Source organism: Danio rerio, chromosome 15, assembly GCF_052040795.2.
Source record: "Danio rerio strain M-AB ecotype USA chromosome 15, GRCz13ab, whole genome shotgun sequence".
Taxonomy (NCBI): Eukaryota; Metazoa; Chordata; class Actinopteri; order Cypriniformes; family Danionidae; genus Danio; species Danio rerio.
In genome coordinates, this window is record NC_141035.1 from 24,545,114 (window position 1) to 24,565,229 (window position 20,116).

At 38.5% G+C, this 20,116-nt stretch overlaps 2 protein-coding genes across 5 annotated transcripts; one reads left to right on the forward strand and one right to left on the reverse strand.

Annotated features, from left to right (window-relative positions):
• The first annotated feature begins 315 nt into the window (after positions 1–315).
• Positions 316–15,084, forward strand: LOC567816 (zona pellucida-like domain-containing protein 1). The gene is made up of 11 exons (XM_087284096.1): positions 316–354; positions 1,866–1,990; positions 2,064–2,290; positions 5,994–6,184; positions 6,268–6,340; positions 6,415–6,512; positions 6,599–6,682; positions 10,073–10,244; positions 10,333–10,441; positions 12,027–12,056; positions 12,160–15,084. Exons 2-11 carry the CDS (start codon positions 1,903–1,905, stop codon positions 12,315–12,317), a joined length of 1,230 nt encoding a protein of 409 aa, XP_087140222.1. The 5' UTR covers positions 316–354; positions 1,866–1,902; the 3' UTR covers positions 12,318–15,084.
• On the reverse strand, positions 15,036–19,799 carry zgc:162608. 4 transcript variants are annotated; one of them, XM_087282243.1, is made up of 5 exons: positions 19,403–19,799; positions 17,338–17,418; positions 17,147–17,219; positions 16,975–17,068; positions 15,036–16,093 (listed from the first exon to the last, which is right to left on the reverse strand). In XM_087282243.1, exons 3-5 carry the CDS (start codon positions 17,193–17,195, stop codon positions 15,301–15,303), a joined length of 936 nt encoding a protein of 311 aa, XP_087138369.1. In that variant the 5' UTR covers positions 17,196–17,219; positions 17,338–17,418; positions 19,403–19,799; the 3' UTR covers positions 15,036–15,300.
• Between the last annotated feature and the right edge of the window lie 317 nt (positions 19,800–20,116).

Here is a 20,116-nt window from a genome sequence, read left to right on the forward strand (position 1 = left end):
ACCTAGCATTTTTTATTAAGATTGATTATGAATCAATATTAAATATTCATATTGAAATAAGTTTGATTATACTTATGCAAACCTCAAAACACCTACATATTCCTTAATAGTCATTAATATCAACGTTTCTGAAAATTTTTACAAGTGTCCACTTAATATGCATCAAATTGCACTGTCACTCATTAATAATCAGAACCTGAGGGGATACATGTTTTAATCTTGAAAGAAACAGGACAGATGAGACACTCCCTGCACCTATTAAATTCTGCTTGGGGTCCAACACTATATATATCAACTCTCAGTCTCATCACCTTCCTCAAATACTGTCCATTCACCTGCCGGGGACTTACACAGGTATGACACACTCATTCTTTACATTTATATCTACTGTTTTTTTCTCTTTATGGCGAGACACTGTAATTAAATAAGGTCAAGAAAATCTGCAAAAAATCTGCATACTTTTTTTTCGCACAAATATCTGAATATTGGATGAAGTCAGGTTGAAAAGTCTTGCTTTATTGTTTTTTTTATTTAAAGCTTGTTACTGAGAGGAATTAGGGTAATCTTTTTTATCACTCCATAGTTCAGAAAATACTGCAAACAGTCAGAATAAATTTTTTTATGTTTTGTACAATAAAATGTACATAAAGGCAAATCATTTATGGATTTATCCCACTGTAAAAAAAAAAAATCAGAATAAGGATATGGATAAAACTGAAGTTAAATGCATCATTGCTTCTGAAGTGGAGATTTATGGCTCAGTGTAGAAGAGAAAACTCGAAACATTGAGAAATAGGCCTTTAAAAATATGTATTTTTCATTCATTCATGTTCCTTTGGCTTAGTCTCTTATTTATCAGGGGTTGCCACAGCTGAATGAACCATCATATGTATTGATATTGAAATAAAAAAAAGAGTATATTTTGCATATATTTTTTCATTAGACCAGAGATATCCAAACTATGGCACTTTGACCAAAATTGGTCCATTTCAACCTTTGATTTGGCCTGCTATCCTGAGAATGGAGATTGTCATTTTAAATTTAATGTACCCTTTTTTCTTTGTTTTATTGTATAAACTACAAAAACTATCTGAAATTAAATGTTTCAATTTAAATGGTGTAAATTAATCAGATTTAGTTTCAAATGTACACACGATGGATAGAGGAGAATGCAGAGGCTTTGGTGAGTAAATTAAGGAAGTATCTGCTTGAGTAGTGTATTCTGCATTGAACTCCTCCATGTTATAAATGTGTTTATGTATTTGTTGGAATAAGTTATAATTGAAAAAGTTATATGATTTAGAGTAAGGTTTTCTATGTTTTTTTATATTATGAAAAAATTATATGAATTAAGAAATTACCCATGACAACTTCAATGTAACATAGTTTGGTATATTTATCTTCGGTTCACGGCTATCAATGATATTTGGTTTTTGGCCCTACATACGAAAAAGTTTGGGCACCCCTGCATAAGACTGAAGTAACAATTCAATGCAATTCAATTCAGCTTTATTTGTATAGCACTTTTACAATGTAGATTGTGTCAAAGCAGCTTCACATAAATGGTCATAGTAACTAGAACAGTGTAGTTCAGTTTTTAGTGTTTAAGTTCAGTTCAGTTCAGTTTAGCTCAGTTCAGTGTGATTTAATCATTACTGAGAGTTCAAACACTGAAGCGCAAATTCATCGATGTGTTGCTCTACCAATCCTGAACGATGTGAGCCAGTGGCGACCCTATGGAAAGCCAAAATTTCTAAATTGACAGGTGCATGAAAAAAAAAGGCATTTTGACAAAAAAGATTTTGACTGCATTTTCTTGCCTAAAACCAATTAGAACTCCCATTAACATTTATTTAACCTTACAGGATATTCAGTCATAGTGTTTGCCTCTACAGCAGGAAGATGCTGTTTTTATGCTTGTGTTTGCTGGCTGTGGTCCTGCAGTCTGTTCATTCCTATAACTGCACCTCAGACAATAACAGGGTTCCAGGTGAGTCTCTGTCAGATCAGACTGATTTTCTGAGCAGTTGGTTGAACACTAATATCCCCTCTCATTTTCTCAGATAACAGTGATTTGGTGGTTCACTGTGGCACCAATATGATCACTCTAGAGGTGAACCTGTGCACTGCGGAATGGGCAGGCTTTAATGCCAGTGGTCTGGCACTGAACGGGCAACGTGATAACAGCCTGTGCTTGGGTACCCCCGACAACACTGTGAACCCTCCTGTCATCCGCTACCAGCTGCCCGTCAATGACAGCCTGCAGAACCCCTGCAGACACTCTCTGCAGGTTTGAAGAAATCAGCATTTTACAACTTTTCTTAATTGTTACATATTGAAATATTTAGGTATAAAATATTTAATACAATACATAAGTCACTTATTTAATATGGATTCATATATTAATCTATACAATTATGTAATAATATAATTCCCCTTCAGATGGGGAACTCCAATGCTATAGTGGAATTAATCCTCTTATGGGATTATTGTTCAGAAAGCCAATCGTCTAAAAGAGTATGTTAACGGGACAATGAAATACCAAAGGAATTGGCAGCGTCAGCTTGCTCACCTGATGCTTGTTGCAATCAATTTAGCATAAAAGCACAGCGAAAGCAAGATGAGGTATCCTTTTTGCTTCAGAGACTTCTCCTGCTAATATCCAGCGATTTCGAGCGAATGAGAGCAATCCTCCAGAGCAGTGCGCATAAAGTTGCAAATTTCCTAAAAGAGCAACACAGTCGTGCAGCACGTCCTTTTCCAGGATGGCGCTCCGACTGTGCGTTTTTGGAAAGGCGAACCACCCCAGCTGTCCCCTGCACTGCAGCGGGCACTCGGGCAGGTCTGAGGATTCCAGTGGGAGATTATCCATTGCCTCCGGGCCTGCGGACCTCCCACTCCTCCAAGCACTCCAACCAAGCTTCGAGCGGAGGAAGCGATCTGTCTAACCAGGCCCTTACGTTCGATGACACAGGGGACCAGACGTCCACTGCTGCATCAGAGGAAGGGCTTTCATTGTCCGACGAGGCTCCAGACCTGCTTGCCCCCTCCGGGCAGGTGAGTGCTGTCAAAACAAATCCTGATATTAAGAGCTGCTTCAGCCGTGGGGTTGGAGATGGTTTATCCCCCAGCTCCGCGGCTGGACCGACTAGATGGGTGCTACGTAGAGGACAAGAGGGCCAAGCTTTCGAAGCCTCTCGTCCCCTTCTTCCTGGAGGTGCACAGTAGGCTCACGCCATCCTGTTGGGCATCTTTTTCTGCCCGTGCTGCGTGTCTCTCCGCCCTCACCACTCTTGATGGTGGAGCAGCCAGGGGGGGTATGAGGTGATTCCTCAAGTTGAGCGTGTCATTGCGGTCAATCTTTGTCAGCGTGGTGCCTCTTCTTGGTGGAGTCCACCTCGTCTCCCGTCCAAAGCCTGTAGGTTATCTGCCTCCCTCGAACCAGAGCTTACAAGCCTGTGCGCCAGGCTGCTTCCACCTTGCACACTATGGCACCAACCAGTGCTACCAAGTGCAGGCGCTGGCCCAGCTGCACGAGGTGAGTCCGACTCAAGCTTGCTTCACAAGCTCTGCACCACAACTGACTATGCTCTTCGGACCACTAAGTCCGCTGTGTGTGCATTGGGGAGGACGATGTCCACATTAGTGGTCCAGGAGCGCCACCTCTGTATCTCCTCATTCCTACAGGCCAGAGTGCCTTTAGGATAGGCGTCCAGTCATGTTGTTGTTCAACAGATGCTTACAGCACGGGCTGGGGGGCTGTGTGTTGTTGGCATGCAGCTGCGGGCCTGTGGAAAGGAACCCAGTTGCATTGGCATACCAATCGCCTAGAGCTGTTGGCAGTCTTCCTCACTCTCCACCATTTTTTTCCGGTGCTGAAGCAGCAGCACTTCCCGGTCAGGACAGACAGCACGGTGGCGTATAACAACCGCATAGGGGTATCCGCTCTCGCCGCATGTCTCAGCGCACCTCCCCTCTGCTCCTCTGGAGTCATACATGACTTAAATCGCTGCTCTCAACGCCAACGCGCTCTCACGGCAGCCTTTACATCCTGGAGAATGGAGACTCCACCCCGAGCCTGTTCAAATGATATGGGCGTGATCGATCTGTTTGCTTCCCCCAAAAACGCTCATTGGCAGTTGATTTTTTTCCCTCACCAGGGGTGCTCTCGGCATGGATGCACTGGCCCACAGCTTGCCTAGGGGCATGCGCAAATATGAGTTTCCCCAGTGAGCTTGCTCGCGCAGTTACTGTGCAAGGTCAGGGAGGACGAGGAGCAGGTCTTGCTGGTTGCGCCTATCTGGCCCAACCGGACCTGGATGTCAGAGCTCTCCCTCCTCGCGATGGCCCTCCCCTGGCAGATCCCTTTGAGAGAGGACCTACTGTCTCAGGGATAGGGCACCATCTGGCACCCTCGCCCCGGTCTTTGGAACCTCCACGTGTAGTCCTTAGACGCGAGAAAGCCATCTCTCTCACTTACCAGAGCCAGGGCGAGCCGTGTCCCGCAGGAGTGCGTGCGCACTCCACTTGGAGCATCGCATCCTCTTGGCCGTGTGCAAGCGACACCTAATACATTTGCAAGGTTTTACAGTCTACGAGTGGAGCCGGTTTCCTCGAGGGTATTAGGTAACCCTTGGTGATTGAGGAAACAACTCAGTTAAGGTGTTGAAACATGCTTGCTGCGCCATTCTCCCTAACACGGAGGTACCTGCACCTTTTCACTCTCAGTAAAGTTCCCCCCTTAGGTAAGCCCAGACTCAGTGGAGGAGTCACTCGCTGGCACATTGCATTGTAGGTCTGCCCTCTGGTCAGCCTGCGTTTTCACATATGCTTATTCAGCCACGGTGCATCTCCTCCAACCCCCCCCCCCCCCCCCATCACCAACCCACCCCCCCCCCCCACAGGTGGACCCGTGCCTTCCCTCTCCGCTAACCATCTTATTATACGTGTACTCCCCCTTCTCAGGGCTAGTCCATATATTCTGGCATAATATCTCCCCTTTTGGGCAGCAGGTGGCCTCCACAGCATCCTCCCCTTTGAGACTGCACACTTTCCCAACGTATTGTCATATTTAAATTCCTAGAAATATATCTAGAGGCTTGCGGCTCCCGAAACGTATATCTAAAACTGTAGATCTTCTTTGAAGTGGGATAAGTAAGGGCCAGGGAACACATTGGAAGACTGCACCTCTCTATGATGCAGGTGCGCTCAGGCTTGCCTGGCAAACCTCTCATCGAAGGCAGAGATAAGGTGCAGTCATTATGGCGTTTTCCAGACATTTCCCATAAGTGGATTAATTCCACTATAGCATTGGAGTTCCCCATCCAAAGGGGAACGCTCTGGTTACTAAAGTAACCCTCGTTCCCTGAAGAGGGAAACGAAAATACTATATTGCGTCGCCATAATGACTGTCTCTTAGCTGTAGGTATCAGTCTCTTCAGCTTAAAAAGGTTGCATCTTCTTGCTTTTGCTGTGCTTTTATGCTAATTGATTGCAACAAGCATCGGGTGTGCAAGCTGACGCTGCCAATTCATTTGGCATTTCATTGGCCCGTTTATATACTCTTTCAGACGATTGGCTTTCTGAACGAAATTCCCATAAGTGGATTAATTCCACTATAGCATTTCCATTCTCGAGGGTTACTTTAGTATTCAGAGTGTTATATGTATTTTATTTTATTATAGTTTTTTTATTTTTGCATTTTATTGTTCACCCTAAATAATTTGTTCTTTTAAATTCATATATAAGTATGTAAAATGTCAAAATAAGTAATTTATAAACTTGTAAAATAGTTTTAGATTCATAAACATTTTGTATAGCATTATATTGAAAAACAAAATAAGATCCAAAAAGTTGCAACTTTTTTTTCAAATTATAAAATGTAAATTTAAATTTTTTTTTAAAGTAACAAATTATTATAAACATGTATTTTAAAAAATCGTTTTAGATGTAAAGCATTTTACATCACATTTTATTGAATGTCCCCTTTTTAGATTGTGGATGAGGTTCCCAACCAGTCTGGTCCATTCAGCATGTTCTCCAGCATTCAGTCAGTCATTGTCACAGGATACATTGATACACCCAGCTCCGCAGTAGGAGTTGTCAGCTACGCCACAGACCTATACTACCACTTTTCCTGCCGTTACCCACTGGAATACCTCCTCAACAACACTGAGATCACAGCGTGAGTAGCTTTTCAGCTCCATACTACACCTGCTGCAATTCATGGCAACCACAGGACTGACCCGATTCACATTTTTTATGCAGGTCATCAGTGTCTGTGGCCACTAGTGACAACAACGGCACATTCATTGATACACTCAGCATGAGAGTCTTCAATGTAAGAATAAATATTTGTAAAAATCTGTACTATTAATGCGGAATATATCACAATGATTATTGTTCCCATGTCAGAGCTCAGATTATAATAGTCCTTTGGTGGTTCCACCGTCTGGATTACCTCTACGCACTAAAGTGTACGTTGAAGTAAAAGCTGCCAATCTCACTGGAAAGTAAGTATGCTTATTTTTCTATTCTTGCATACTTAATTGAAAGTTTAAATGTGGAATGAAACATAATTTTTGTGCTTTTTCCATAGTTTTAATCTACTGTTGGACTACTGTTTTGCAACCCCGTCACCTTATAATACCAGCAACAACGTGCAGTACAACTTTTTTATTGGGTGAGTTAAACCTGATTAAAAGGTTAGTTTAACCAAAAAAATAAAAAATAAATCTGTCATCAATTACACACCTTCATGTCCTTAATCCCCTGAGGCCAATTTCGAAACATTAAATCTAAAAGTTCAAAACAATCCATGTGAATTCAGTGGTTCAACTGCAATCATATAAAGCTTCAAGAACACTTTTTTTGTACCAAAAAAAGATTATTGACTATGTTTCCATCCGCATTTTGGATATGTGCATAAAAAAAACGGTTGACGGAAATGCCATTTTGTTTATAAGTTTTGAAGATGCGCATAAAAAAAACATAAGAGCATAACTGAATAGGATAAACGTTTTATTTGTTAAGAAAAGATGCACATAAACTACGATGCAAACACTTTTACCGCACAAATACAGTATGTGCATTAATAAAAGTCATGTGATTTTGTTATAAGAGATCCTGTGATGATAAAAATCAGCAAGTGACGTTTTTGTACTCTTTGACTCGTTGGATGGAAACGCTGCTTTATTCCCACAGCTATGAAGCGATATTCTAGATTTGAGCATTAGTTTATTTGCATTTTTAGATGGAAACATAGCTAGTGTCTTCTGTATCAGAACAGGGTGTATGTTCACTACGAGCAATATGACACAACATGCCTGTGCTGTGCTGTTGATTCTACTGGCAATATGTTTTACTGCCCGTGGTAAATGCGCACCCTTATGACCTGAATCAGGAGAGACAAGGTTTTTCTTTCCCTGTCTGGTCTTTGAATGTCTCGGGATCTTTGCTGCTGACTGTGGAGGATAAGGGAGCTCTCAGATTTCATCTAAAATATATTAGTTTGGGTGTGATTGTGGACTGAAACAACATGAGAGTGAGTTATAAATAATTAAATTTCCATTTTTGGGTGAAGTTTTGGTTTAAGAATTTGTGGTAACACTTCACAATTTGGTTACATTTCTTAAAATGAAGTAAGTATGTTAGTTAACATTAAAATCAGAAAAATACACCCAAAGTGTATTACAATTCTCAATATTAAGTGATATATTATAAAGTACACATTCTGCATGATCTTACTGCACATCCACAACCTAACTACTACCTTAATAACAATTAAAAAGCAATTATGAGATAACTGAGTCATAGTTAGTTGTATATTAATAACAAGATTAAAATAGATTGGGCACACTTTATTTTAGTTGAAACCAAGCTGCTTCTACTTTTCTGCAAAATTGCTTTGAAGAGATCATATGTAAAAAGGCCCACACTTTTTAAATTCACCAGTAAAGTTGTTCCAGTGATTTTAAAGCAATTTACCATGTTATGCCGAGTTCAGACTGCATGATTTTCAAAGTCGTCGTGTCACAGATGTTTTCACACAGCATGACTATCTGGGCTAGCGTTTCGTCGCTGCTTTGTTTACACTGCAAGATGGATCTGTGACAAGGACTTTCACATTGCATGACTTTACTATAGGAAGAATCGCCGACAAGTTCGTCCAAACTCCGTCTCACAGCCAACAACACGTAGTATGTCTTTTGTTATTAATACATAATGAGAAAGAAGCCTTTAATGGGGTAGAAAATGTCCATATTTGCTCACCTAGGTTTAAAGGGAATTAGCCATTTCTCCTTAACGTTGATAATAAACTAATTTCTTTCTGTATGAAACGTCAAACAGACACGGTTGCTCATGAGTCCGGTCAAACCTGCACTAGTTTTTCCTCCATTTCGTGGGTCCAAATAAACCGAAAAAGATCACTTTTAACTTCTCCCCCAGCCTCCCGCTAGCCTGCAGCAGGTATACACACACGCACACACAAGTGAATGCCGCTCTCTCATTGGCTGTAGGCGATCGCCAATGTTATTTTCAGTCAAAACTCAATTCACACGGTATGATTTGAATCGCCGACAGCTCCAGATATTTAGCATGCCAAATATCTCGCAAGCATCGGCGACTCATCAGCGATTCTCTCAAATCGCGTCTTTGATAGTTCATACTGTGTGATTGTCACTCACATGCACGAGCAGCGATTTGCCTGTGATTTCAGGCATTTGTCGGCGATTTCTCAAAACTTGTCGGCGAGCCAAAATCGGGGCTAAAATCACGCAGTCTGAACTAGGCATTACTGTGTAAAGGGGTCTTATGACTATACCCACATTAAACGTCAAAAAAAATTTACATGCAAAACAAAATTAACACTTGAACACTCCTGAAAATGCAGATTTTATTAAGAAAAATGATTGGCCTTTGCAAGAAACTGAACATTATTGAACAGCCCAAAGCATGTTGGCGACAATCAGTGTCCTGTTACTTTCATTTTTTAAACTTTTAGGTGACAAGGAACTAAAATTTCATCAGGTGACAGAAATGGATACAAAAAAAGAGTGGCAGAAAGAGTTCTCAAAAATTATACTCAAGTAAATATACCATTACTTGCACAAAATTGTAGTTCAAGTTTAGTATAAAAGTATCTTTTGTAAATATTACTCAAAGTATTAGTAAAAAGTAGCCCTTTTCAAAAGTACTCAAGAGTAGTAAGCATTCTGCTGTGAAAGGCTAATGCTTTTATATGCAATTTGTGCTGGTGTGTGTAAACGTAACATTCTATAGTACTTTTAGTTATTGTTTAAGACTATTTGCCAATTTTCAGACTGTGTAAACCAGGGATGTCCAAACTTGGTCCTGGAGGGCTGGTGTCCTGCAGATTTTAGCTCCAACTTGCCTCAACACACCTGCAAGGATGTTTCTAGAAAGCCTAGTAAGAGCTTGATTAGCTAGCCCAGGAGTGTCTGATTGGGGTTGGAACTAAACTTTGCAGGACACCGGCCCTCCAGGACCGAGTTCGGACATGCCTGGTGTAAACCGTCTCTGGGTCATTGCGTGTAAAGATTTTGGACATCTCCTTGGACACTTTTTGCACAGTTTGCTGCATTTTTTTACAGTGCTCATGTCTTGAGGTTAAGAATGATGCAAATTACTTTCTATGTGCGATTTGATTGAATTTGAAAGAACCGATTTTTCTACTCAGCCAATCACCATAGACAAGAAGAAATAAAGTAGTGACTGCAGTTTGAAGGAAAATAGTGGAGTAAAAGTACCGATACTGCGCTAAATGTAGTATTGTATTAAAGGGAAAGTAAAAGCACACATTTTTAAAACTACAAAATTACAATTTCTGAGAAAAACTACCCAATTGCAGTCATTTGACTATTTGTAATCTGTTACTTTGCACCATTAAAAAGTTCAGTCAGAAAACCAGTTCTCAACAAGGTATTGGTACCGCTGTAGATAATGAGTTAATAGTCATCAGTTTTATGTTACCAAATTGCTCAGAATTGACATTTACTGTACTTCTTGATTGTGTTCTGCTTTTTTAACGCTCCTCTGCTCTCCCTCACAGATGCACTATAGAGAACCGAACAACAGTGATTAATAATGGACTTTCCAAGAGTTCCAGATTTTCATTTGAAGCCTTCCGCTTTGTGGAGCATCGTAATCAGCAGCAGTCTACCATTTACCTGCACTGTATATTGCGTCTTTGCGAGCCAAAGAAATGCAATGAACTGATTAATGTAGGAGTCTTTTATTGCTAGACAGGGGTAGAGATTACTGCTAACCTTCATTAACTAACTTTTTTTAAACAATATTTTACTCTTGCAGGCTTGCAACTCTACTGGAGCACGAAGAAAAAGGGCTGCAGTGCCTTACGGAGCAAAAGCCACAGAATCTGCTATGGTGTCTGTGGGCCCTCTGTACACTGAAGCCCTGGGTGAGCCATCTACATACAGTACACACAACAAACCAGCTCTCAGCTTTTTTTTTACTGCGCTTGACCCTGGGTTATCTTCATTCTGAAGCCTACTTTTAAACGGTGCATGCTTGTCATTTTGGGAGAAGGTACTTTCTGCAGAACCAATGGATGGAGATTGACTTTAAAGTTATCAAATTCCACAAAAGTTACTTTTTTAAGCACATTGTTACAGTTGATGTAAGTTAAAGGGTTAGTTCACCATAAAAAAAAATAAATACACTCACAAAAATGGACTCTTCACATAAAAAATCTTAAATTGACTCTTCTAGAAAAATCTAATTTAACTCTTATTTTTATATGCGCTTTTATATACGCTCTCCACTCAACAAAGAGACATAAAAACTTTACCCAAGACTGGAAAATTGTGTATTGTGCTTTTGTAGCAAAATGTTTGTCTTGCTTTCTAAACAGAAATAGATTGTGCTTTCTTATTTATGAATGTCCTGGTTTTTCTAACACCAAATTCTTCAATGTATTAATCAAACTGTATGTTTGTCGAAATTAAATGAAATTTCAGTTGCAAAAAAACTAAACCAAAAACCAGTTCACTCGCACAGTAAATAAAGTAAAAGGCCTATATTCTAAGGCTTATTATAGAGACATCAAGGCATGTGAACCCAAACAGGCCTGATGCACCTCTAGGCAGGATAATTTATTTCTTCGATTAGTATGTTTGCATTTCGTGATTAGATCTAATGATTAGACTGATCCACACACAAAAAACTGACACTCTTCAGGAATTTTATAGTTGTTGGTTTTAAAGTTTACATGGATGACATAGATGTCATGCTCTTTAATAATGCAGTCCTGATGACAAACCTCCTCATGGAACAAGAGAGCTGCTGTATTTACATTTGTGACAATAAACACTTATCAGCTAAATTATTTTATTATTGTAGGGCAAAGCTCAATGCTTTTTTTTTTTTTTACTGATCCAGGCAGGCCAGAGGTTGAGATTTGACTGGCCTTGCCAACAGCTTCATTGATCCCAGCACAAACAAATAAAACTGATGTTTTGTCCCATGTTATCCTGTATTATATACCAAGTTCATTTCATATACAGGGGGGAAAGGAAAAGAAAGAAATACAGAAGAAGAAAGGGAAAACATTTTGGAAAATGAAAAAGGGGTGGGGGATTGGAGTGTTTCTGTTAGAGTTCTTGTTAAAGTACTTAATAAAAGAGTTCATTATTACATAAAAATCCTTTGTTTTTTTTAAAGAGAAAATCTGATCTTATCAAGCTGCAGGGTGGACATATTTTTTAATCAATGTTGACATCAATATTACATTTTTAGAACCGCAACATTACACTGAAGAAAACAAAATGTGTTGTATATTTTGGCTTCTTGTCACTTCAATCAGTCCAGACTGAATGCCATTATTCCGAAGTATGCGAGACTAACCCAAATTAAGCACTTTAAGCAGGGAAAGTGCTAATAAGACCAATCTGAGACCAATCAGTTTACTTAACTTTAAGCAATTTCTAATAAAAGTGGTTTTAATGTGCCAAGATGTCTAACTTCTCCACTTTTTGATCCTATAGTTAAAGATCTTCCCACTGCATCGCCTTATGGTAAGATATTCTTTTTGAAACATTAATCAAAATACTACACTTGCATCAAAAATGATGAACGTGTAGACACTAACAGCACAGTTTGTTTTCTCTTGTGAAACAGGAGGCAATGAGCCGCAAAACCGGGAAAATATGAATGTGGCTGGAGTAATGGCAGGGGTCATTTTCGCCACCGCCGGTACTGTGGGTCTGATCATGGCTGGATGGTTTGTGCTGAAGAAGTTTGTCTGGGCTGGTGGCCTGCCTCGAGCTTTCCACTAAGACTTCCATCAACTCGCCATCTGTTTAGCGTCGAACGAAGCTTAATTTGATATCCCCGATAAGACGTCTGATCACATCACGGAGTCTGCACAAACCATAAAAGAAGCGCTTTGCATAATGCTTAATTAGCATATTGTAATCTACTTAGACAGCAGCCTGTAGTATGGTCACTTTGAATCTGTCTTTTTTTCAAGCGACTGCAAATATTAATATTAATAGATTTAATGAGTTTTAGATGTGCGCTAATATAAGGTGCACTTAGGCTCAGCTGCATTATTGAATGGAGCAAACTGTGGATGTAATCTTTTTGTAATTTTTATGATCATACATTGTTTCTTATACACATTGCTTTTATATTAGCCCAGGGGTTTTCAAATATTTTGGTTTTTAAATATGATCAAAAGTCATTCTTCCAGAAATGAGAAGGCAACTATATTTTATTTATAAAGACCCTTTTATATTGTGTGTGAAATAATATTATTAAGATAATGTTGTGTCCTAAATCAGTGTTTCTTAATCACGTTCCTTTTCCATGTCTCCTTATATCACACCTGATCCAGAACATCAGCTCATTAGCACAGACTAAAAGACCTGAAATAGAGAGACAGTCCTCGCTGCAGCCCTAAGCCTTACCTTAGTGGGTGGTACAAGGACTGATACATAGTTGATGATCGCCTACACCTCGCCGTAACCTAAACCCAACTTTCACAGTAGCATGAGTATAACCTTAGTGGGCGGTACAAGGTCCGCTATAGTTGGCCATAGTTGGCCATCGCATACACTGTCCCTACCTTAAACCCAACCGTCACAGTAGCAAGGTCCGCTACGTAGTTGACGATCGCCTACGTCATCATGCTGCGGGCTGCAGCGAGGACATCTTGGAAATAGATGTGACAGACGAAGGAGACATCCAAAACATGCCGTGTTAATGGTTCTGCAGGAACGTGGTTGAGAAACACTGTTCTAAATTAAACTAAATAATTGGCTTTTATTTTGGAGGCAGTATAACCAAAGTCAGTCAATCTACTGGCTGTAAAAATTTAGTTTTTCTTTTGAACACAAAACAAGATATCACAACATCTTGGTGACAACTGCCATTCATCACTCACTTAAGGCCCCGTTTACACTGTCAGGTCTTGATGCCCAATTCCGATTTGTTGCCTATGTCTGATTTGTTTGCCTGTCTGTTTACATGTTGTTTTTATTGTGACCCATATCCAATTCATGTGTTTACACTTGCCATACAATTTACGATGTCGCGCATGCATAAAGGCGGATTCTAGCATCTGTGCCAAGATGACATGTATAATCCATTTTTAAATAATATTGTTTTGTTTGCGTCTAACCATCCACACAAAATATTCTTATTATTTTGTTGCTGTTGTACCATGGATATTTTCTCAAATTGACATTAAACGTGGAGCTAATAAATTACTAGATAAAATAAGAATTTAATCGGTTGTCATCAGTTAAACAAGCTGAGTCCTTGCCAGAAGCGGCCCGGACTCTACACACAGACTCGGGCCAGATATGGTTAACAGGAATCATCACAAACGGATGTGCGCGGGCGAGCTGCGGGCCATTCTCGGCCTGGATAACATTTACCGATGCTCGAGCTCGGGCCGATTACTACCTGCTATCTGGGACTAGCCACGATGGAAGAAATTGTCTTGTTTTTAGCTCTGCGAAATATGCGAAGTGTAGTAAAAGCAGTGAATGGTTCAGTTCAGATTTACCCCTACGCAGTTTATGTCATGGTATGGCCCTGATGTGTGTGTGTGTGTAGTTGAAGATGTAGCTTTTGCCTGTGTGTGCAGTGCTGCGCACTGGTGTTGGAGAGAATAAAGTGGTTCTATGTGAAGCCGCAGTGCGTGTATTAATAGCGACAAAAAGCAAAAGTTACAACACGAAGTTCGCCCAACTTTAAAAGGATTTTGAGGCGGAGGTGGAAAAGGGCCATCATCAGAGCTTGCACTTATGGTTTATGTGCTGTATGATGTTCTCCACCATTCAGAGAGAGGTCTCAGGTCTGGTAGGAGCAAATTGTGGCGACTGATCACTTTCCTCCTCTGTGTTTACTCGGATGTTGTTTACCGCGTCGGCATCTCCACATACGCTCGTTCTTCTGTCATTAAACCGCGGAGAAGCACCACATTGTCGTAAGTTTAATGATGTACAGAACGAAATACCTCAACAAATCCAATCTGGCTGTTTACATGACAGTCGCATTGTCACATATCTGATCTATCTCTGATTTATTTCCACATATGAAGGAGGCCTGAAACCAATCTCTGAATATCTGAATGCATGGGTTGTTTTTTTGAGTTTACACATTCATAGAACAGATCCGATCTGTGTCGCATATGAGCAAAAAATAGCAATTGGGTCACATTTAACTGGCAGTGTTTAAGGGGGCCTTACTATAGAAGTGAATGGGACCAAGTACTGTTTGGATATTTGCATTGCTTAAATGTCTATTTTTATTTAGGAAAAGATTGAAGAACCTACAGGATTGGAACGAAGTTTGAGGATAAATACATGATGATAAAAGTGTGATGTTTCCACAAACTATTACTTCAAAATAATATTAGTAAATTTTCTCCTTTTTATAAATATTTGAAAATTGGATGTAACTTCTGTTTGAAAACCCCTGTATTACAGCCAATGACTTGCTGCTTTCTTGTATTTTAAAGGCATAATAACTATTTAGATGCTATGTATTTAGAAAGAAAAACTTTTATTAATACACAGAAGTTGATGCAATAATCATCAGACAACATATATGTTCATTTCAAATACGTACAAACTGATCTTCTTAACTATTTCCAAAACAGCATGTCAACACATATTACACACAAAAACATTCAGATTTCTCTTTGAAAACTGTACAAACCACAATATATTTACACAAAGCGACAGATCACAAAACAGTTGTTATTTACAATACATTACAGTTGTATTTCTGACAGGAATGGAGATGTGTTTAATTTAGGGTGTGTACGATGTCTTGTAACAGCGCTGTGAGTCTTGTGGAGAAATCCTCCTGTATGGACTCAATGTTTGTCTGATGGAAACCAGTTGACTCACCATGGCTCTGGCTTTCTTGGAGCGTTGTCATCTGCTGGTCCAAGTTAGAAATAAACTGTTGATTCCTAGTGGCAGAGTTCTGGCAGAACTGATCCACCTTTGAAGCCATCACTTCCCTTGGAGGCTGTGCCGACGCAAGATGGCCTATCAAAGCAATCTTGAGCGCAGCAACTTTTCCTTGTACCTCTAAACTAAAGGTACAAACTTCTTGCCCAAGCCTGGCGGTGACTTCCTCCCATAGTTCCTTTCCGCTGCTGTCTCTTTCCTCCTCGACAGCCTCGAATGCTTTCGTTTTAAAGTCCTCAAAGGCTGCTGTTCTTTTCTGGTGGCTTTCATCCAGAGCTGTTGTGATCTTTTGCACAGCCTCCTGGTAAAGCACTGCATCCTCTGGGTTCAGCTCCTGGAGGTTCAGGTTGAGTTTCTCACAAAGGTTTTGAGTGTTGGATTGGAGAACCGTCTGGAGCTGTTTGGTAAAGGGGGCGAGGAACTCTTTCACATTGGCTAGAGTGTGTTTGGGATGGCTGGGGTAAGGAGAGAGTCTTTCTCTCAGCTCGGCGAGCTCCTGCTTCAGACGGGCCCTCAGCCGCTCAGACTCCATGCTTAGTTTGCGCCTCAGTTCTGCTGCCATTGGGTTGTAAGAGTCTTCAGAGTAAAGGTCACTGCTCACTACATGGTTCTTCCACATAGAGCTGCAAAAGTAAGGTTGAGGGGTCAATGACTGAGAGCGTATGTGATAAAGCAAAGAAGAAATCAAAGCAATCCTGTGTACAGCTCAGATGCCATTCTGTTTTAATGCAATCAAAGAAGTATGGTTTGAATTCTTTTGGTTTATTGCATCTTCTACTGATTCAGGATGAGGAGATTGGAGTGCTACATATTTTAATAAAATAAAATAAAGTTTTTGCAAGGCATTTAAAATGTGCTCTTTGTCTTATTGTTGAGACAGTTGGTGTAACCGTCAAGTTAAAAGAAACCTTACACTTTTGATACATTTCAGAGTCAACTTTGTTTCATTATTTTCAAAACTCTTATTCATAGTTTCATTATCTTTAATTTTAAAAAATGTTATTTCTTTGGATAGTTGCACTATATTTAGTGACAAGTTGGCCTATTCAAATAAATGAAGCAATAAGATAATCTAATGCCAAACTACTTTAGGTTTTTATGTCATTATTATGTTACAACACTTGAATCAAAATCACATTTTAACATCACATTGTCATCTAAAAAATATAAAAATAAATTATTAGTATTTCATAAGATATAAAAAAACAAACAAAAACTAAAATTATTGTCCTATAATTTAACTGCAATTATTTATTTTTATTTGTTAAATTATATTATAATCAACACATTATAACTTGTATGTTTTATAAAAAATTCTATATTAGTTTTATATTATATTAATATTTTTTATATTTATACATTTCTATCACTTCATGGTTTAGTTTACATGAACTAGAATACCCCTTCATCATGAAGTGAATTCCAGACAAGATTTAATAAACGAAAATAAACAAAATAAGAGAATCACATGATTATGCTATTGGTTAATCAAGAGTAAACTTACTTTGAGTCTTTGTCAAAATTCTTCTTGTCAGTGGCCTGATTGTCTTTCTGTAAACTCCATGCATCTCGACTGATCTCATCATTGAGTGGAAATGCTGAAAAGAAATACAGTTTCATGAGTCATTGTAAAAATTCTATCAAAACTAATAAATCACGTATGAAATACTACAAACCTGCTGTGGAAGCAAAGGCCAAAGCCAATGTAATAAACTGCAGATTCATGTTTCTTTGCTGATAAAGTTAATTCTAAAAACAAAACAGAAAATTTACATTTAGTTAGATACATCAGTTAAAAATATTATTGGCTGTCAATGACTCAAACGTCATCGAGTAATTGTTCAGCAATCTGACATCTGGCTCTTACCTGTTGATGAGAAAATGAGAGTTTCTTTCTCAGGGTCTACTTTTAAAGCAGTCCCTTATCAGAGGTTGTCCTGCTTCTCATCTGTGTCAACACAGACCACGTGGAGGGTCACTTTGATAACGGCAGGCGTTAGGAACTTAAAGCTATTTTGCAGATTGGTCTCTTCAAAGCTACTCGTTTCCAACAACACAGATTCACAGTAGCCACAGTGATGTCACATCAAGGCCAATACTGACGTAATTCCAAGTCAGGCAAGGTCAATGCTATTGGAATATGTTTACTACAAACCTGAGGTGTTTGGACACTTTTAATTTTATGGTTGAGGACTTTTATTTGAGTCTTTTGCAGTATTTTAATTACAATAGTACGACCTATGATACAGACTTCATACAGGATGCTCTGTCCTGGCTATAAAGTTCAGTCAGTGAACTGAATGGCGTGAAATTTGGCTTAGTTCTACTTGGCTTTCCCACAGCAATGGCACAGTCACAAAGAATGAACCCTCAGGCCTGTGGTCGCTGCAGTATCTCTAGCTTTGCGAACAAAGGTGCTGTTTGTTTGTACTTTACTGAATGGGTCCACTTGGGTTTGCTTTGAGTGTACTGGGCCATTGCTGGTGATAAACAAAAAGCTAACAGTGGCTATCTTTGAACATTTAATTAGTTCGGTTTAGACCCACTTTCTGGCAGCTGTATAACAGAGTTATAAAAAAAACAAACACTGCACAGGGAATTTTGCCATAAAATGGCATCATTGAAGTGTCCAAACATGCTGTTTAGCTCAGGGTAATCAATGTATTGTTGTGTAAATCTAAAGAACCACGTCATTTGGTTTGTTCATTTTGGACTCTAAACTTATCCAGGGGTTGACTACAAAACATGTTTTTTTTTTATTTTTCAACAGAAATTCCAATGGCATAAATCCACTAAAGAGGCTATAGTTCTCTAAATAGTGAAACTTTGATATTAATGTAATCAAAACTTTAACAAAAGTACAAGGTTATTCAACAGTACTATAAATACATGGTTAATTTTTTTAAAGGAGCATCAGTGCAGTCTGGGCAATAACATTGCTAAATCATGTTGTCATACAATCGTGTTGACTTTGGAGCAACATTTTTACATTACTGGCATATCACTAAATATCTTTCTTATCTACAAAACGTTATATCAGTGACCCAAAAACCGAACAAACTTCCTACACATTAGCAGAACTGGATCTATCCGACTGCATTCATTCACAAACTTATTGAACTCTGGAAGACTTATTCACGTGACACACGCCCACCTGTTGACCCCCAAAGCTGGCAAACGACAAGATGCGCTTACATGGTTTATTTAAACAGATTGTAAGTAAATATTTCATCTCTTCTGTTCAGTTTCGTTCAGTTTTCCAAGTTTTGAAATCGCTCAAAACGAATCGAATGAACCGATTCACCTCGCGTTTGAAAAGAGCCGACTCTAAAGAGTGATTCGTTCCTGCTTCAGATTTATTTTTCACTTTATTAATTCAATTCCTCAAGAACTAGAGGTAATACATATTCAAATAGTTTATCAGCTTCGGAATTTGGGACTGTCGTAAGTAGCAGACGCACGTCATAATATTGAACTTATAACGTATATTTTTGTCATGAAACAATCAATGTTCATTATTGTTTCCAATGGTGCAACATTTTGTTGCTACATTTAGCAAATGTTTAAGTCTAACGTTGATCCAGCAATTTTCTAAAGGGACCCAACAACATATTTTGCAATGAAAAATGAGATGTGTAGCTAACTTAGCTTTTTCGGTTATGTACGGCAATTCAATGACGTTATTAATCAAACTTTAATAAAATGTTATGTTTTCAATGTTTTGAGGGATATTAAGTGGTTCTCAATGACATTTGTAATATTAAGTAAATGGTGACAGGTTTGCTTTCCAGCACCTGGATAACCATAAAAACTGTACAATTTTTTTTTTTTTACTGTTTAGCTACGTGCATGCATGATAAAATACTAACTATGCATCTAGTTCTACGGACACCTACGTCTTTTTTAAAGAAACACGTTTTGTGAACACTCACACAGTCTGTCCATGCTGTGTAGATTTGCCTGATGAATGAATACTTTTTTGGCGCAAACATTTATTCACAATGGTATGAACCAATATGGGGGTGTTCACTGGTCAAATGTATATTGAAGTTATCTATTATTTTAATTATTCATATTACTTAAGATATATAGAGGACAAAACCTGCAAAAACAGTAAATTAATAAATACGCAAATATAAATGGGTAATCCATAATTCCTGTGTAAATAAAATAATAAATAAATAAATAAATGTTTATAAAAATCCACAAATTCCTGCATAAATAGATATTTAAATAATTAATAGTGCAGACAGGTAAATAATTAAATAAACCAAACAAGGGAAAAAAGAAAACAGTAAACTGAAAGTTTATTTTAATGAAAGTTTGAAAGACGGTAAAAAAATCATCTTTCAGTTTAACATTTTCTTATTTCTTGTAATTTATTTAATTTAATTTAGAAATTTTTAATGTTTTATTTATACGTTTAGGTACTCATATTAATATATATATATATATATATATATATATATATATATATATATATATATATATATATATATATATATATATGCGTATTTGTTTATTTTGATGCGTATTTGTTTATTTATTATTTATTTATTGTTTATTGATATATTATTTAGTTTCGTCCTCCATAAAGATACAGATCAGAGCAAACTATTTCTCAATTATTAAAAGGCAGACCCCCA